The sequence below is a fragment of the Protobothrops mucrosquamatus genome, unplaced genomic scaffold (assembly GCF_001527695.2).
Source record: "Protobothrops mucrosquamatus isolate PMUCROS unplaced genomic scaffold, P.Mucros_1.0 scaffold2871, whole genome shotgun sequence".
In the NCBI taxonomy this organism is placed as follows: domain Eukaryota; kingdom Metazoa; phylum Chordata; class Lepidosauria; order Squamata; family Viperidae; genus Protobothrops; species Protobothrops mucrosquamatus.
The window spans coordinates 128,403-147,719 of record NW_015388900.1 but is presented as its reverse complement, the minus strand read 5'-3'; the positions used below and the strand labels follow the sequence as shown (position 1 = coordinate 147,719).

The 19,317-nt window shown below is 47.0% G+C and overlaps 1 protein-coding gene across 1 annotated transcript; it reads left to right on the top strand.

Moving 5' to 3' along the window:
* The first annotated feature begins 521 nt into the window (after window positions 1-521).
* On the top strand, window positions 522-18,871 carry CCT7 (chaperonin containing TCP1 subunit 7). Its single transcript, XM_015825895.1, has 12 exons — window positions 522-565; window positions 2,859-3,012; window positions 3,708-3,814; window positions 5,797-5,922; window positions 7,931-7,983; window positions 9,220-9,391; window positions 9,722-9,886; window positions 12,263-12,451; window positions 13,785-13,882; window positions 15,536-15,668; window positions 16,629-16,835; window positions 18,406-18,871. The coding sequence occupies exons 1-12, from the start codon at window positions 560-562 to the stop codon at window positions 18,628-18,630; spliced, it is 1,635 nt and encodes a 544-aa protein (XP_015681381.1). The 5' UTR covers window positions 522-559; the 3' UTR covers window positions 18,631-18,871.
* The last annotated feature ends 446 nt before the right edge of the window (window positions 18,872-19,317 follow it).

The following is a 19,317-nucleotide window of genomic DNA, read 5'->3' as shown; positions in this document are numbered from 1 at the left end:
ACAAGCATTCTCCCAAACGCCTCCGTTTTAATTTTTAATAGGGTAACTATCGATAAATACAACCCCTACAAAGAAAAACTCCTTGGAGGGTCCCCCCTCATTTTTATCAAAGGGAAAGGGTCACGAAAGCAAAAAGTTTAAGAAACCCTGCTCTAAAAACCCTAAGCAAGCTGGCTGGGGAATTCTGGGAGTTGTAGTCCGCCCGTTTCAAAGATGCTGACATTGAGAAACCACGCCCAAGCGAATAACGGATTAATGCAAGCCACCCTTTTGCTACCGCCTCGGCCAAAAATCCCCACTATTTTCAAGAATAATTAAATTTCTCCTTTATTGTAAAAGAAAAAAAAATATGCCTGGAAAGGAAGCAAAAAAAAAGGTTTAAATATGAACTCCGAAGCGCCCGCGGGAGGAGGACTCTTCCTTTTTCTTCTCTCTATGAGACTCGCGCCGTACTTCCCCTTGCAGCCCCGCCCTTTCCTTTGGCCCGGCCCCCGCGAAGTTTCTAGGCGACCGCGGTGCATCCTGGGGGAGGGAGCGTTTAACCAGGGCCGCCGCCAAGATGATGGTGAGTGAGGGGGAAAGCGGTGGCGGAGCCGCGTTTATCCGCCGCCATCCGCCGCGGGGCGGGCGTCGTTCTCCTCGCGGGTGGCCTTCTCCTCCTCGGGAGAGGCTTCTCGGCGAGAAGGAGCCGGTATTGATGGGAAGCCGGGATGGGTCGCCGGTGGGCGGGAGGCCGACGCGGGAGCCTCGCCGGCGGCTGCGCTCCTGTAACGTACAAAGGCCTCCCTCGAGCCGGAGCTTAAAGCCCAACGGGCTGCACGCGGTCAGGGCTGGAACCCCGGAGACTAAAACTCCCGGCATGCTCTGCGGCAGCCGGCTCCGTTAGCCGAATGGCTGCCTCGCCGCGAGGCCTTGTGGGAGGCGTAGTCCCAGAGGGAATAAAGGGCATTTGCCCCCCAAACGAGACCTAACCTACAGGTATTGTGGACGAGTGCACGTGTGAAGACGTTACGAGGCCTCTTATCCTGTGATGCACGGGATGGGTGTGCAGAAGAGGCAGCGCCCCTCCCCTATTTGTAAAATTTTAATTTTTTTATAATAATAATCAAGTTGGAAGGGACCTTGGAGGGCATCTAGTCCAGCCCCCTGCTCAGGCAGCAAACCCTATACCATTTCAGACAAATGGCTGTCCAGTCTCTTCTTAAAAACTTCCAGTGTTGGAGCATTCACAGCTTCTGGTGGCAGGTTGTTCCACTGGTTAATTGTTCTAACTGTCAGGAAGTTTCTCCTTAGTTCCACCAGGTTGCTTCTCTCCTTGATATGTTTTAATTTATAGTTTTAATTTATGTCCTGCCCCATCTCACTGCCTGGGCTTCTTTCAACAGTAGATAAACACAATCCAGGCAGTCCTCGACATTGCAACGGGTTCATTTAGTGACCGTTCAAAGTCAGAAGGGCCCTGGAAAAAGGGGACTCGGGGCCGCCTTTCACGCTTGCGGCCGTTGGCGGCATCCTCATCTCGTCAGGCGATCCAAATTCAGACCCTTGGCAACTGACTCAGTGTTGATGATGGGGAAGCCATGTTCACTTAACCAGCTTGTGGTTCATTGAACAACTGCATTGGTTCGCTTAGCGACCGGCAAGAAAGATGGTCAGACGGGGCAAAACGCCCTTAGCAAATGTTTCACTTGGGCAACAGGTATTTGAGGCTCCGTTGTGGCCGTAAGTTGAGGACTATGTGTACATCCCTTAAGACAGTGGTTCTCAGCCTTTTTAATACCGCGACCCTAACCGGTCGTAAGTCGAGGACTAAACCGGTCGTAAGTCGAGGACTACCCAACCGGTCGTAAGTCGAGGACTTTCCCTGCCCGGGAGCGCCGCCCCCTGCGCCGGCCGAGGCGTAGCTGGCAAGTGGCAGAGACGGAGCAGGCCGACCACCAGCTGGCCCAGCCCAAGGGAGGTAAGGCACCCGCCAGAAAAGGGGAAAAAAATGGCGGACAAAAAAAATGGCAGACAAAAAAAATGGCGGACAGCCTTGCTTGGCGACCCCCGTGAAATGGTCGATCGACCCCAAATGGGGTCCCGACCCACAGGTTGAGAACCACTGCCTTAAGACATCACTGTTGTTTTTACCAAGCTGCCTGAGCAGGGGGCTGGACTAGCAGACCTCCAAAGTCCCTTCCAGCTCCTGTTCTGTTCTATTCTATTCTCTATTCTCTACTTTCTATTCTGTTCTATATTATATTCTATTCTTATCATTATTCTATTCTTAAGATTGCTCTATATTCTATTCTATTATCTACTCTATTCTATATTCTAATCTGTTCTATATTCTATTCATTATTCCTATTCTATTCTATCATTCTATTCTATATTCTATCATTCTATTGTTATTCTATTATTCTATCATTACTCTATTCTTATTCTATTCTATCCTTATATTCTATTCTTATTATTCTTATTCTATTCTTATTCTATCATTATTCTATTTTATTCTATTCATTCTATTATTATTCTATTATTATTCTATCATTCTATCCTATCTCTAGTCTATTCTATTCTTTTATATATTCTATATTCTATTCTGTTCTATATTCTACTCTATTCTTATCATTACTCTATTCTGTTATCATTCTATTCTTAACATTACTCTATATTCTATTCCATTATCATTATTCTATTCTATTCTTAACATTATATTCTATTCCATTATCATTATTCTATTCTTATCATTACTCTACTCTTCAGCTTTCTGCCTTTTCCATGCCAGAAATAACTGGATAACAATTTCCTTGTGCGTGCAATCCAATGTGTTGCTGCGATCCCTGACCTCTGACCCAACCTTCTTTTACCTGCAGCCCACACCTGTTATCCTGTTGAAGGAAGGCACGGACACTTCCCAAGGCATCCCGCAGCTGGTTAGTAACATCAGCGCTTGCCAAGTGATTGCGGAAGCCGTGCGGACCACGCTGGGCCCCCGGGGCATGGACAAACTCATTGTGGACGACAGAGGTGAGGCTGGTGCTGACAGGGAACCCACCATTGCCAGGAGGTCAGGGGTTTCCACATTGGGTGGGTTTTAAGCCTTGTGGACCTACGTGGGTCGGACTACATGGGTCTCATCCTGACAGGCTCCTCTTTCGTTGTTCGGATTTTACTCAAATGTCCCAATACATCCAATAGTCTTCTGTATACAGATCTGACAAATAATAATAACAATAACAACAACAACAACAACAATAATAAAGTTGGAAGGGACCTTGGAGGTCATCTAGTCCAACCCCCTGCTCAGGCAGGAAACCCTACACCATTTCAGACAAATGGCTGTCCAGTCTCTTCTTAAAAACCTCCAGTGTTGGAGCATTCACCGCTTCTGGAGGCAGGTTGTTCCACTGGTTAATTGTCCTCACTGTCAGGAAGTTTCTCCTTAGTTCTAGGTTGCTTCTCTCCTTGATTAATTTCCATCCGTTGCTTCTCGTCCTGCCCTCAGGCGCTTTGGAGAATAGCTTGACTCCCTCTTCTTTGGGGCAACCCCTGAGATACTGGAAGACTGCTATCATGTCCCCCCTCGTCCTTCTCTTCATTAAACTAAACATTCCCAATTCCAGCAACCGTTCCTTATGTGTTTTAGCCTCCAGTCCCCTGATCATCTTTGTTGCTCTTCTCTGCACTCTTTCTGGAGTCCCAACAACTGTCCATCTTTGCAGGCAAAGCGACCATTTCCAATGACGGCGCCACCATCCTGAAGCTTCTCGACGTGGTCCACCCTGCTGCGAAGACGCTGGTGGATATTGCCAAGTCCCAGGATGCAGAGGTGGGCTTGGGGGAAAGGGGACACACAACTGAGGGGTGGGTGGGTGGGTGTCTATGCAGGTTCTCCGTCATCCATTGTCCTGATGAATGTTTTCTTCAAAAGGCAACTGGGCTGTTTTTTTGTTTTCTTTTGTTTTTTTCCTTGAGGAAGAAGAAGGAGAAAACATTTTGCTTCTCCTCCAAGAAGCTTCATCCGTTCTGAGGGCGGGAGGGGACCGGATGGAAGGATGGGTCCTTTATCAGAACGGATGAAGCATCTTGGATGAGAAGTGAAATGTTTTCAGGGGAGGGGGAAACCCCAACAAAGTCCAGTAGCCTTTTTTTAAAAAATATTTTTATTGAGTTTTATAGAGGTAATAAAGGGATAGGGCCAAAAAGGATAAGACAACGGGAAACATACAAAAAGGCTAGACCAGGGGAAAGGGGTAACACAAAAGTGGGATTAATCCCACAAAATAACATCGCTTCAGCAAGTCTAGCAGTCCGGGTTTGCATATTAAATCTTAATAATTACTCTATTATTAAACAACTTTCCATATACTCATGTAAATAACAAATTAGTCAATAAATCTCATTCATTTCAGTACTTAACAAAGTCCAGTAGCCTTTTGAACAGCACCTTTGAGAGAAGTGGAGGGGGGGCATTCCAGGGGGTTCCCCAAGGCCTCTGCAAAGTGAAGGAAGTGCCCCACTGAGAGACAGCGGAGAGACTTCCTGTTGTGATTCCGTGCCGGCCAGTGGACCCGGCAGCTGAGTCCCGGGAATCCGAGGAGGAGGAGGAAGAGGGGCCTGGAGAGCCATCAGAGGAGGAGGAAGGCTCTGATGAGCTTCAGGACTGGTGCTCAGGCTGAGACCCAGCTGTGCGGGGAAGCCGAGTCAGACCCTGAGGACTCACAGCTGGAAGACATCACAGACGCTGGCAAACACAGAGAGGCAACCAGAGCAGGACAGAGGGAGGCCATGGGGCGACTCCAAGGCAGGAGGAGAAGGCATTGAGAAGCCACGCCTTGGGGGCTGCAGAATAAAAAGGGAAGGTGTGGGCGATGCTGGTTGCTGAAGGCAACCGATTGCAAAAGACTCAAGTTTCATGGAATCAGATTCTGTTTGCCTTGCCTGTGAACAATTCTCCGTTTGAATCGTGTTTTGGTTGCTTTGGCTGTTGGGACATTTTGCAGGTCTGTAGCTAATTAATAAAAGGGGTTGGTTTTTCCTGCATTGCCAGCCTACTCATTAAAAGAGGGGGTTTGTCCTGGTGAGTTAACAAGGACTCACATAGGCTGGGACAGAACACTCCCATTCTCCCGAGCAGGGGTCTTCAAACTTGGCCCTTGGATGACTTGTGGACTACAACTCCCAGAATTCCTGGCTGAGGAATTCTGGGAGTTGAAGTCCACAAGTCATCCAAGGGCCAAGTTTGAAGACCCCTGCTATAAACTTTAAGAGGAGTGGACCTCAACTCCCAGAATTCCTTAGCCAGCGTGCCTGGCTGAGGAATTCTGGGAGTTGACATCCACAAGTCATCAAAGGGCCACGTTTGAAGACCCCTAGTATAGACTTTAAGAGGAGTGGACTTCAACTCCCAGAATTCCTCAGCCAGCGTGCCTGGCTGAGGAATTCTGGGAGTTGAAGTCCACCAGTCATCAAAGGGCCAAGTTTTAAGACCCCTGATGTAGACTTTAAGAGGAGTGGACTTCAATTCCCAGAATCCCTTAGCGCAGCGTGCCTGGCTGAGGAATTCTGGGAGTTGAAGTCCACAAGTCATCAAAGGGCCAACTTGGAAGACCCCTGATATAGACTTTAAGAGGAGTGGACTTCAACTCTCAGAATTCCTCATCCAGTGTGGAATTCTGGGAGTTGAAGTCCACAAGTCATCAAAGGGCCAAATTTGAAGACCCCTGTCCCCAGAGGAAGAAAAGTGGGAGTTTCGCTGCTCAGCTGACCCAGGAAAGCCCTTCCTCTTATTCCGAGACTTTTCCTTCCCAGGTCGGGGACGGCACCACGTCGGTGACTCTCCTGGCGGCCGAATTCTTAAAGCAAATCAAGCCCTACGTGGAGGAAGGCCTTCACCCCCAGATCATCATCCGGGCTTTCCGCACGGCCACACAACTGGTAAGCTAGAAGACCCTGGTGCTCCTGTTTGCCCTCCGGAAGACTGTTTGATCTAATGCAGGGGTCCCCAAATCCCCGATCTGTGGACCGACACCAGTCCGCAGCAGTGGCAGAAACTGCTCTGCGCAAGCAAGCAAGCGAAGTCCCATCTGCGGGATGCAGGCAGCAGGTGAAGCGGTTTTTGCGGTAAAACCTTTCTCCATGGAACCGGTCCCTAGTGCCCAAAAGGTTGGGGTCCACTGATCGAAGGAATGTAAGAATAAGGAGATGATAGGAGGTCTCCAGAAAGTAGAAGGAGACCCTCTACCATCTCAGACAAGCGGCCGTCCAGTCTTCCTTGAAAAGCTCCAATGATAGAGCATCCGTAACATCTGGAGGCAAGTAGTTCCACTGGTTAATTGATGCAGGTAACAGAATAACCGACTTGGAAAGGACCTCGGAGGTCATCTAGTCCAACCCCCTGCTCAGGCAGGAAGCCCCATAGTACCATTTCAGACAGATGGCTGCCCAGTCTCTTCTTAAAAACCTCCAGTGACGGGGCACCCACAACTTCTGGTGGCAAGCAGTTCCACTGGTTAATTGTCCTCACTGTCAGGAAGTTTCTCCTCAATTCCAGGTTGCTTCTCTCCTTGATTGGTTTCCATCCGTTGCTTCTGGTCCTGCCTTCAGGTGCTTTGGAGAACACAGGGTGAAGGCTTACTCAGGAAAATAGTATAATTGGATTGGAAAGGGATCTTGGAGGTCATCTAGTCCAGGGGTCTGCAAACCCCCGGTCCATGGACCGGTACTAGGCCACGGCATGCCACACAAACAAGCAAAGCCTCATCCATGGGATGCAGGCAGCACACAAAACCACGCACCTTCCGGTCCGCGGAAAAATCTCTCCACGGAACCGGTCCCTGGTGCCCAAAAGGTTGGGGGGGGGGCTCTGCTCTAGTCCAACCCCCTGCTCAAGCAGGAGACCCTTACAGAATTCTAGAAAAACAGCTGGTAGGGACCATGCAGGTCATCTAGTCCAACCCCCTGCTCAAGCAGGAAACCCTATACCATTCCAGACCAATGGCTGTCCAGTCTCTTCTTAAAACTTCCAGTGTTGGAGAATTCACAGCTTCTGGAGGCAGGTTGTTCCACTGGTTAATTGTTCTCAATGTCAGGAAGTTTCTCCTTAGTTCCAGGTTGCTTCTCTCCTTGGTGAGTTTCCATCTGTTGCTTCTTATCCTGCCTTCAGGCACTCTGGAGAAGAGCTCCCTCTTCTTTGGGGCAGCCCCTGAGATACTGGAACGCTGCTATCCTGTCCCCCCTCATCCTTCTCTTCATTAAACTAGACATCCCCAATTCCAACAACCATTCCTTATATGTTTTAGCCTCCAGTCTCCTAGTCATCTTTGTTGCTCTTCTCTGCCCTCTTTCTAGAGTCTCAACATCTTTTTTACATCGTGGCGACCAAAACTGAATGCAGGATTCCCCATTTGCTCTTACCAAGGCCTTATAAAGCAGTACTAAGAGTTCATATGATCTTGAGTCTGTCCCTCTGTTGATGCAGCCTAGGGCTGCGTCGACTTTTTTGGCTGCTGCCACACCTTGCAACTTGTGGCTCCACAATTCTACCTGTTGTGTACTGGGAGAAAAGGGAAATTTTATTATTATTATTATTATTAATAATAATAATAATAATAATAATAATAATAATAATAATAATAATAATATAGTAATAATAATGTTGGGCGGGACCTCGGAGGTCATCTAGTCCAACCCCCTGCTCAGGCAGGAAACCCTGTACCATTTCGGACAAATGGCTGTCCAGTCTCTTCTTAAAAACTTCCAGTGTTGGAGCATTCACCGCTTCTGGAGGCAGGTTGTTCCACTGGTTAATTGTTCTCACTGTCAGGAAGTTTCTCCTTAGTTCCAGGTTGCTTCTCTCTTTGGTTAGTTTCCATCTGCTGCTTCTTGTCCTGCCTTCAGGGGCTTTGGAGTATGGATTGACCTTTTCTTTTTTTTCCTTCGGCAGGCAGTGGATAAGATCAGGAAGATTGCCGTCACAATCAAGAAGACAGACCAGGGGTAAGGGGCTCGGTCTCTTTTGCGATTCTGTTTGCGGGGAAAAATCAATTCTCGAACGAGCGGGATGGATGAAATGCAGTTGACACCCAGAGAGAGGAACTCCATAGTCTGTTCTGTTACTAGAACAATCCTTGGCGAGGGGGGGGAGAAATATATTTAAATCTGGCCTTCCCCAAGCTGATCCGTACTCTGGATTTCCGGGAGAGATTTCTCTCCTCGATGGTTGCCCTATTACTCATTCCTCCCTTTTGGAGTCTGATGGAAAACGGGGGCCAGAAGTAACCCCAACTCCATTCCCTAAATTAGCCAGAGCTCCTTTGCCTCTGAGGATGTATGCTTTGCATCATCTGCCTGTTCTGAGATCCCATAAATATTTATCCACGGGATAAACCGGATCGACCACCGCGTTACCTAACTGAACAACGGCGGGGATGCGGCGTGGCGAGAAAGGTGGCCAAATGGAGCAGAGCTGGCGGAGCAAAGGTCTCGCTTAGCGACGTGAATGTGGGGTTCTGTTGTGGTCGTATGTCGAGGACTAGCTGTAATTGAGAATTAGAGCTGCCTCAGCCCGGGCTGGCCTAAAGCAGGGGTCCCCAAGCTTGGCCACTTTATGATTCGTGGACTTCAACTCCCAGAATTCCTCAGCCAGCGTGCCTGGCTGAGGAATTCTGGGAGTTGAAGTCCACGAGTCATACAAGGGCCAAGTTGGAAGACCCCTGATATAGACTTTAAGAGGAGTGGACTTCAACTCCCAGAATTCCTCATCCAGCGTGCCTGGCTGAGGAATTCTGGGAGTTGAAGTCCACAAGTCATCAAAGAGCCAAGTTGGAAGACCCCTGCTGTAGACTTTAAGAGGAGTGGACTTCAACTCCCAGCATTCCTCAGCTAGGCACACTGGCTGAGGGATTCTGGGAGTTGAAGTCCACGAGTCATATAAGGGCCAAGTTGGGAGACCCTGATATAGACTTTAAGAGGAGTGGACTTCAACTCCCAGAATTCCTCAGCCAAGCACGCTGGCTGAGGGATTCTGGGAGTTGAAGTTCACAAGTCATCAAAGGGCCGAGTTTGAAGACCCCTGCTGTAGACTTTAAGAGGAGTGGACTTCAACTCCCAGAATTCCTTGGCCAGCGTGCCTGGCTGAGGAATTCTGGGAGTCGAAGTCCACAAGTCATAAACCATGCATAGCGTCCCTCTTCCTTTGTTTTCTCCAATCTCGTCATCGTCCCCCCCCAACAGAGAGCTGATGGGCCTGCTGGAGAAGTGCGCCAGCACCGCTTTGAGCTCCAAGCTGATTTCCCAGCAAAAGGAGTTCTTCGCCAAGATGGTGGTGGACGCGGTCATGATGCTGGACGAGCTGCTGCAGATCAAAATGATCGGCATCAAGAAGGTGCAAGGCGGAGCGTTGGAGGTGAGCTTCCGGAGTGGGGGACGGTCCGGGATGGTCCCGGGCGTTTCTTGATGTGTTCAATAAACGAAGCCGCCCAAAATTCGGGCCAAGCTTCTATCCAGGTGGTGAGCTAGGGCCCCTTTAGGACTTCTGGACTTCAACCCCCAGAATTCCCCAGCCAGCGTCGCGCTCCCCGAGGATTCTGGGACTTGGAAGTCTCACCCCCTCCTCTCAAAAGTTGGGAAAACGCTGTTTGGAAGGGTTAAGCTCTAGAGTCTTGCGAATTGCAGGACTTAGCCAGATGTTTTGGGAAGCTCCCCCACCCCCCTAAGCAATTTGGTCTTTCCGCAGGATTCCCAGCTGGTGGCTGGAGTGGCCTTCAAGAAAACCTTCTCCTACGCCGGGTTCGAGATGCAGCCCAAGAAGTACGAGTCGCCCAAGATCGCCCTGCTGAACATTGAGTTGGAGCTGAAAGCCGAGAAGGACAACGCGGAAATCCGAGTCCAGAATGTGGCGGTGAGGCCTGGTCTCTTCCTTGGGGGGGTGGTGGAGGGGTTGGACAGAGGAAGCTGTGCAGATAGGGCAGAGGAAGCTGTGCAGAAAGGGGGTGTGGGCTGAGAGTCTCGGAGGCTTTGTGTTGATGGACATCTTGGCTGGACACGGCTGTTGTACCTAAGCCAGGGTTCCTCAGCGTAACCATTTTAAGATGTGTGGGCTTCATCCCCCAGAATTCCTCAGCCAGCATGGGAGTTGAAGTCCACACATCTTAAAATGGGTAAAATTGGGAATAGAATAGAGTAGAGTAGAATGAAGAATAGAATAGAATAGAATAGAATAGAATAGAATAGAATAGAATAGAATAGAATAGAATAGAATAGAGTAAATATTGGAAAGTAGAGTAGAGTAGAGTAGAATATAGAATAGAATAGAAATAAGAATAGAATAGAAATAAGAATAGAATAGAAATAAGAATAGAATAGAAATAAGAATAGAATAGAATAAATATTGGAAAATAGAATAGAATAGAATATGAAAAGATAGAATAGAATAGAATAGGAATAGAATAAAGGAAAATAGAATAGAATAGATCTATAATAGAATAGAGCATAGCTGGAAGGGACCTTGGAGGTCTTCTAGTCCAGCCCCCTGCTCAAGTAGGAGAACCTATACCAGGGATAGGCAACCTTGGCTCTTTTATGACTCGTGGACTTCAACTCCCAGAATTCCTGAGCCAGACAGCACCAAGCACCAAGCCTGGGAGTTGAAGTCCACAAGTCATAAAAGAGCCAAGGTTGCCCACCCCTGACCTATACCATCTCAGACAAGTGACTGTCTTAAAAACCTCCAGTGATGGAGCGCCCATGATTTCTGGTGGCAAGCTGTTCCACTGGTTAATTGTCCTCACTGTTAGGAACTTCCTCCTTAATTCCAGCTTTTTCCCTATTGTTCTAAGGCCCAACTCCCATCACTTAAACATTTCTTTTAAGAAATGAAATACTGGTCCAGCAGCTGAAGGCCACAAGGCCACCCCAAAAGGAGGAGGGGTGCTCTAGGAAAACGCCATCCTCCTCCTCGTCATTATTATTATTACTGTATTGGTAGTCCTCGACTTAACGACCACAATTGAGCCCAAACTTTCTGCCGTTAAGCGAGACATTCGTTCAGTGAGTTTTGCCCCATTGTACGGCGTTGAAAGGGATCACATGACCCCGGGACAGTGCAACTGTCATAAATACAAGTCAGTTTCCAAGTGTCCAAAGGTAAATCACAAGACCCTGGGGATGATCCGACGGTCGTGAGGATGAAAAACGGTGATAAATCACCTTTTTCACCGCTGTCGTAACTGAACGGTCACTAAACGAATGATTGTTAAGTCAAGGACTGCCTGTAGCGCTTGCTATCGCCACATCAATTATCCCCACTTCTTTTTTTTTTAATAATATATTATTAATTTTCCAATTTTACATTTAAAGTATTTAAAAAGCAACGTGGTGACTGGGTTAATCAATAGTTCGATAACAAAATCTTTAGTGCAAATCTCAGGTTACAACATCAGATATTTCTTCTCTTTTTCTCTTAACATTTACTGTCTCGTATTCAAGCTAGTAGAGTTCTTATTACATCAACTCAATAAAAACATCATTATTGCATTTATCAATAATTGTTTAGCTTATACATATCTTAATTACATTCAATCTTCATAAACAATCCATATCCTGTTATTTCTCGTCAATATTCCCATTTAACCTTTGATATTTGTGATTTGAGGGCTTTAGGTAACCATGATTTCCCTTGTCTCAATTCATAACAAAATTTGATATCCAAAATACACATTTTATCTATTTGAATGTAATCTCGTTCTATTTCCTAAGAGTTATCTATTTCCCCCCCATATTAAATCATCTACTAAATAATACAATATCCCCTTTAACAAATCAAAACCATTATGTATATTGCCTGGGTTAATCAATAAATCAAACATACTCATAATAGTTAATTTTCTTTTTCCTTTTAGGTCAAATTTTTAAATATTAAACAGATACAGTCCTTATTTTCAACTAATTTCCAAGTGTTTTGAATCTCAGGACCAGAATTCCCCTTATCTCAGCTTCTCCCTTTAAACCCTCTAATTAATAATATAAAATCCCCTCTAATAAGTCAAAACCCCACTTTTCCTCAACCTTATTCGGGCTTTCTTTCTTTGCCAACTAGGCTTCCATATCAGTGCTTTTAGATCGTCAAATAGATCTCCCTCTATTATTGTATATGTTATTTGAAATAACCCACTTCCTTCTTTTCAACCACAATCAAAAGCTGGTCTGTTGCGCGCCAAAACCATGATCCGTTGTCTTGTGGTTAGATAATCCCAGCCTTTTGGATCTGCCTCTACAGGACTACCAGGCCATCGTGGACGCCGAGTGGAACATTTTATATGACAAGCTGGATAAGCTCCACAAATCCGGGGCCAAAGTGATCCTGTCCAAACTGCCCATCGGAGACGTGGCTACTCAGTACTTCGCAGACCGGGACATGTTCTGCGCTGGCCGGGTCCCCGAAGAGGATCTGAAGAGGACCATGATGGTATGGGTCCTTCTCTTCTGGACATCCGGGGTTCCCCGTAGACCGACGGGAAAATGACCGAGTCTGAATCGGAGGGAGGGGGGAACAGACTCTCCGTTGACACACAGTGTAGTTGTGCAGGGCTTTCCCACAGGGGTCCCCACTAGTGGTCCAGGAAGAAGGAAGAAGAGGACGACGACTGGAGGCCTTGGTGGACTGTTGAGATAGCTTGTTTTCTCGCAGATGTTTCATTGTAGCACTGATGATGTTCCCTAGTTGGGTGATGAAACGTCTGTAAGAAAACAACCAAGCTCAGAGAGCACCCAGGACCCCACAGTCGTCGTCCTCCTCCTAAACCTAAACCTCACTCCCTTCTAGCACTGTTTGGAAATTCCTGGAAGGGTCCTTTGGTGAACTTCAGACCTTGCTCCACACCTGAAGCAGACTAGATTCTTTCTTTCTTCTTCTTCTTCTTCTTCTTCTTCTTCTTCTTCTTCTTCTTCGGTCCTTTGGTGAACTTCAGACCTTGCTCCACACCTGAAGCAGACTAGATTCTTTCTTTCTTCTTCTTCTTCTTCTTCTTCTTCTTCTTCTTCTTCTTCTTCTTCTTCTTCTTCTTCTTCTTCTTCTTCTTCTTCTTCTTCTTCTTCTAGAAGAAGAAGAAGAAGAAGAAGAAGAAGAAGAAGAAGAAGAAGAAGAAGAAGAAGAAGAAGAAGAAGAAGAAGAAGAAGAAGAAGAAGACCTTCTCCTTCTCCTTCTCCTTCTCCTTCTCCTTCTCCTTCTCCTTCTTCCTCCTCCTCTTTCTTTCTCTCTCTCTCTCTCTCTCTCTCTCTTTTTCTTTCTTTCTTTCTTTTTTTTTCTTAACCCCCACTCCCTTCTAGCACTGATCATGTTCCCTAGTTGGGTCATGAAAAATCTGCCGGAAAACCATCAAACTCAGAGAGCACCCCCACAGTCCTCTCCTCCTCCTCCTCCTCCTCCCACTTCCTTCTAGCACTGATGATGTTCCCTAGTTGGGTCATGAAACGTCTGCAAGAAAACCACCTAGCTCAGAGAGCACCAAGGACCCCACAGTTCCCCCCCCTCCTCCTCCTCTCAAACCCCATTCCCTTCTAGCACTGATGATATTCCCTAGTTGGGTCTTGAAACGTCTGCAAAGAAAACCACCTAGCTCAGAGAGCATCAGGGACCCTCCCCTCCCTCCACCCCACTCAATCCTGGGCTACCAATATTCTCTTCTCTTGCTAGAGGTGGGAGTGTTAAAAAAAAACCCCAGCTGTGGGATCTCAGGTGGGCTTCTGAACGACTTGTGGCTGCGTAGACGTCGCGCTAAGAGGGCTCTTTCTCCTGGCAGGCCTGCGGAGGATCCATCCAGTCCAGCGCAAACGCCCTCACGGACGACGTCCTTGGACGCTGCGCGCTCTTTGAGGAGGCCCAGATTGGAGGGGAGAGGTAAGGGGATGGGGGGGGGCAGTTGTCTGGGAGGCTTCAGGCGCCGGGAAGACCCTCGGGATGAGCCCAGCGCATCCCTGCTCTTCATTCGGCAACCTCCGAGAAGATTGCCGGGATTAAAATGGCATTTTGGCTTCCTGGCCTTCTTCCCGCTTCTAAATTGAAGCCGGTGTAGACTGTGGCTTTCTGGAAAGCAGACCTGGCTGATGTCCTGGGAATTTGCAACAACATCTGGAGAGGGCGCCAGCTGTGTCTTCCATCACGTGAAGTGTTAATACCACTTTACAAAGCCTTGGTAAGGCCACACTGGGAATCCTGCATCCAGTTTTGGTCACCACAATGTAAAAAAGATGTTGAGACTCTAGAAAGAGTGCAGAGAAGAGCAACAAGGATGATCAGGGGACTGGAGGCTAAAACATATAAGGAACGGTTGCTGGAATTGGGTATGTCTAGTTTAACGAAGAGACGGACGAGAGGTGACATGATAGCAGCCTTCCAGTATCTCAGGGGCTGCCCCAAAGAAGAGGGAGTCAAGCTGTTCTCCAAAGCTCCTGAAGGCAGGAGAAGAAGTAACGGATGGAAACTAACCAAGGAGAGAAGCAACCTGGAACTAAGGAGAAACTTCCTGACAGTGAGAACAATTAACCAGTGGAACAACCTGCCTCCAGAAGCTGTGAATGCTCCAACACTGGAAGTTTTTAAGAAGAGACTGGACAGCCATTTGTCCGAAATGGTATAGGGTTTACTGCCTGAGCAGGGGGTTGGACTAGATGACCTCCAAGGTCCTTTCCAACTTTATTATTATTATTATTATTATTATTATTATTATTATTATTATTATTATTATTATTATTATTACCACCCCAGATTGTCGGTGGCGGGTGCTGTGAACAGTTTTGCTTTCCCAGGAAATAAGAGTCCTGGCGTGTTCGTTGGAAGGAATGCCGCCTTTAAATGACCCGCGCCGTCCGGAATTTGCTGGGACCTGAAAAATTGTACTCTGGGTGGTCGTCAACAACCATCCCTTTAGTGACTTGAAGTTAACAGTGGCCGTGAAAAAAAAAAAGACAGTTTTTCGCCCTTCAGGCCCCTGGCAGCAGCCCCAGGGCCATGTGATCAAAACTCAAAGACAGTTGGCAACTGGCATGTACTTAATGACGGTTGCAGCGCCCCTCTGTGTATGTGTGTGTGTGTGTGTGTGTGTGTGTGATGTGATTCACCTTCTGACAAGCCAAGCCAATGGGAAAGCCAGATTCACTTTAACAGCCGTGTCACCAACTTAACAACTGCAGGGACTCACTTAAGAACTGTGCCAAGAAAGGTCGTAAAATGAGGCAAAAACCCCCTTAACAGCTGTCTTGCTTAGCAACAGAGATGTAATAATGATGATGATGATGATGATGATGATGTACTACTACTACTACAACCTTCCCTGGAATCTCCAGTAGATCAGGTGGGGGGACGAGCCCGACTCAACACCCACATTCAGTTCCTGAAGGACGCGACTTAGAGGGACCGGCAACTTGCAATTTTGCCTGGACCGGAGGTAACGGAATTTTTCAGAAAAAAGTACGGGACGCCCTACAGAAGCTTCGGGGGGAAAGGGCGTCATCAAAAAAAGCAAAACTTTTTTTTTCTTTTTCTCCTGGGCAGGTATAACTTCTTCACAGGTTGCCCCAAGGCCAAAACCTGCACCATCATCCTGCGAGGCGGGGCGGAACAGATCATGGAAGAGACGGAGCGCTCCCTCCACGACGCCATCATGATCGTCCGGAGGGCGATCAAGGTACGTGTCCTTCGGTTCTTCTGCTGGGGGCTGGGGGGTGGGCTGGTTTGGGAGGAGGGGGAGGGCGGGGGGGGACAATGGACCTTGTCCTGCTGGCCAGGTGCCAAATTCCAGCCCCCCCCAAAGAAACACTTAGAATAGAATAGCGCTGGAAGGGACCTTCGAGGTCTTCTAGTCCAGCCCCTGCTCAGGCAGGAGAACCTATACCGTCTCAGACAAGTGACTGTCCAGCCTCTTCTTAAAAACCTCCAGTGATGGAGCACCCACGGTTTCTGGTGGCAAGCCGTTCCACTGGTTAATTGTCCTCACTGTCAGGAAGTTTCTCCTTAATTCCAGGTTGCTTCTCTCCTTGATCAGTTTCCAACCTTTGTTTCTCGTCCTTCCCTCTGGTGCTTTGGAGAATAGTTTGACACCCTCTTCTTTGTGGCAGAATAGAAAAGAATGGAATGGAATAATGATATAGAATAGAATAAATATTGGAATATAGAATAGAATAGAATAGAATAGAATAGAATAGAATAGAATAGAATAGAATAGAATAGAATAGAATAGAATAGAATAGAAGAATAATAGAATAGAGAATAATAATAGAATAAAATAATAATAGAATAGAATTAGAATAGAATAAAATAATAATATAATAATATAATAATAATGGAATAGAATAATAATAGAATAGAATAATAATAGAATATAATAATAGAGTAGAATAGAATAGAATAATGATATAGAATGAGAATAGAATAAAATAGAATGGAATAGAATAGAAGAGAACAGAAGAGAGCTGGAAGGGACCTTGGAGGTCTTCTAGTCCAGCCCCCCACTCAAGCAGGAGAACCTACACCATCTCAGACAAGTGACTGTCCAGCCTCTTCTTAAAAACCTCCAGTGATGGAGCGCCCACGATTTCTGGTGGCCGGCTGTTCCACTTGCCCATCTGGATTTTTTTTCCCTCCCCAGCACGACTCCGTCGTGGCCGGCGGGGGAGCGATAGAAATGGAAATCTCCAAATACCTCCGAGATTATTCCAGGACCATCCCGGGAAAGCAGCAGCTGCTGATCGGGGCCTACGCCAAAGCCCTGGAGATTATCCCACGGCAGCTTTGCGACAACGCCGGCTTCGACGCCACCAACATCCTCAACCAGCTCCGAGCCAAGCACGCCCAGGTGAGCTTCCGGGAGGGACGGGCTGTGAGCGTTCAGTTGTGCAAAAATATATATATATATATTTTTTTAAAAAATGTTTCTCCAGATTTCTAGCCCTGGACCTTGACATTTACTCTGTTCCCCCGGTGATCCTGGCCTTTGCGTCGTTCGAACGCAAAATTGAAATATTTAAATTTAACACTCGGTGGAGCAGAGGCAAACAGACATAAAAGACCAGGGTTTGAATCGGCAGCCTAAAAACGGCAGTAAATCTTTTTTCCATCGAGTCTTGTCTTACTGATAGCTGGACTCCGTCTGAAGGTTCACCTTCTGGCAGGTTGGTGACCTTCCTTGCCAGTTAGTTAGCTGGCCACTGTTTGAGAGAATTGTTGGGGCTCCTGATCCATCAGGACACAGGTTGCTTGTTTGTGGGGTGCTTGGTGCTGTCTGTCGACCATCCAGCCATCCATCCCTATCTACGTATCTGTGTAGGTTTTCCATCCATTCCTGCCTGTATGTGTCTATCTTCTGTCTGTCTGTCTGTCTGTCTGTCTGTCTATCTATCTATCTATCTATCTATCTATCTATCTATCTATCTATCTATCTATCTATCTATCTATCTATCTATCTATCTATCTAATCTATGCCATCTATATCTCATCTATATCTTATCTATCTAATCTATCATCTATATCTAACTATATTTATATCTTATCTATCATCCTATCTAATCTATCTAGTTATCCATCCTGTCTGTCTGTCTGTCTGTCTGTCTATCTATCTATCTATCTATCTATCTAATCTATCATCTATATCTAACTAACTATATTTATATCTTATCTATCTTATCTATATATCATCTATCTAATCTATCTAGTTATCCATCCTATCTGTCTGTCTACCTACGTACCTACCTACCTACCTACCTATCTATCTATCTATCTATCTATCATATATATATATATATATATATATATATCAATCATCTATCTATCCCATCTATCTAATCTATCATCTATATCTTATCTGTCTAACTAATTAACTAACTAATCTATATCATCTATATCTTATCTATCTAATCTATCATCTATATCTAACTAACTAACTATAGCATCTATATCTTATCTATCTATCATCTATCTAATCTATCATCTAGTTATCTATCCTATTTATCATCTATGTAATCTATCATCCATCTAATCTATTGGATCATCTATCTAATCTATCATCTATCTAGTTTGTCTGTCTATCTACCTACCTACCTATCATCTTTTCTGCTGTGCCCTCAGCTAAGTGACACTGGTCAGTTCACAAACAACGTTACAATGTGTTGCGTAAGTTTTTAAAACTGCCCGGCCATTTCCACCTTCTGTGATTCTGCTGGACTTCTGCCCCTGTACCTTCAGGGACCATCCAGTTGCAGCTTCTGCCTGCACCAGCCCCCCCCCCCCCGGCCTGCACATATCCTGCGCAGGTCCAGAGGGAGGCCTGCCCTTCCCCACCGCTGAGACCAGAAGCGGGGGAGGAGGGAGGGCAGGCCCTGAGGACGCAGGTGTCCGACGGCTTCAGGTCTCTTCTGTCTGCCCTGCAGGGAGGCACCTGGTACGGCGTGGACGTGAACAACGAAGACATCGCCGACAACTTTGCGGGCTGCGTGTGGGAGCCGGCCATCGTGCGCATCAACGCCCTGACAGCCGCCTCCGAGGCCGCCTGCCTCATCGTCTCTGTGGACGAAACCATCAAGAACCCCCGGTCCACCATGGACGCCCCTCCCGTCGGCCGCGGGCGAGGGCGAGGCCGGCCACACAACCACTGAAGGCCGGGCTTTGTGTCACGGGCGGGAGATGCCGGGGCAGGCGACAACCGGGCCTTCCCCACTCGCCCGGTTTTGGTCCGGTTTTCCCACGTGGGTTAGCGGAGCCGGCTTCCACGTTCGCACAGCCGAGAGTTACTCTTAATCCGGGGAGGTAATTTGCTCCCTTGAAATTCCAGGGAGAATTTCCTCGGCATGTCGAAATCCAGGCCCCCGCCTTCCTCTCCCAGTTCCTAAGAGCCCCCACCCCCCAAAAAAATCCGTGCAGATTTGACAAATGCTTGAATGTTACAAGGTGGTTCACTCTAGGTTGTATTTATTGGGTTTTTAATGGAGGTTTAAACTCCAGCAGGATCAAAATAAACCGTTCCCCACTCCCGGCTTCTCCTGTTTGTCTTCCGTGCTTCTCACCCACCTGAATTGGGCTGAAAGTGTTGGGAATTCTTTTATTAGGAATAAACACGAGCAGTCCTCGACTTAACGCCGTTCCTTTAGCGACCAGGGGAAAGAGACCGCAAGAGATGTATTTGGTATATAAGAAGACACAAACTCAAGACTGAATGTCTACGGTTGTGGTTGTGATTGTGGTTCAGGTTGTGGGATCCTACAGGCTGACTTCTGAAGGAGGATAAAATCCTTCCCCCCCCCCCCCCCCCAAATTTTTGCTTCTTTTACTGCCTTTTGTCTTAA

Excerpts from the sequence above, each read along its gene's own strand:
- CCT7 (XM_015825895.1), top strand. Across the intron at positions 9,887-12,262 it reads TCCGAGTCCAGAATGTGGCG|GACTACCAGGCCATCGTGGA; the intron begins GTGAGGCCTGGT and ends CTGCCTCTACAG. Across the intron at positions 16,836-18,405 it reads TCCGAGCCAAGCACGCCCAG|GGAGGCACCTGGTACGGCGT; the intron begins GTGAGCTTCCGG and ends TCTGCCCTGCAG.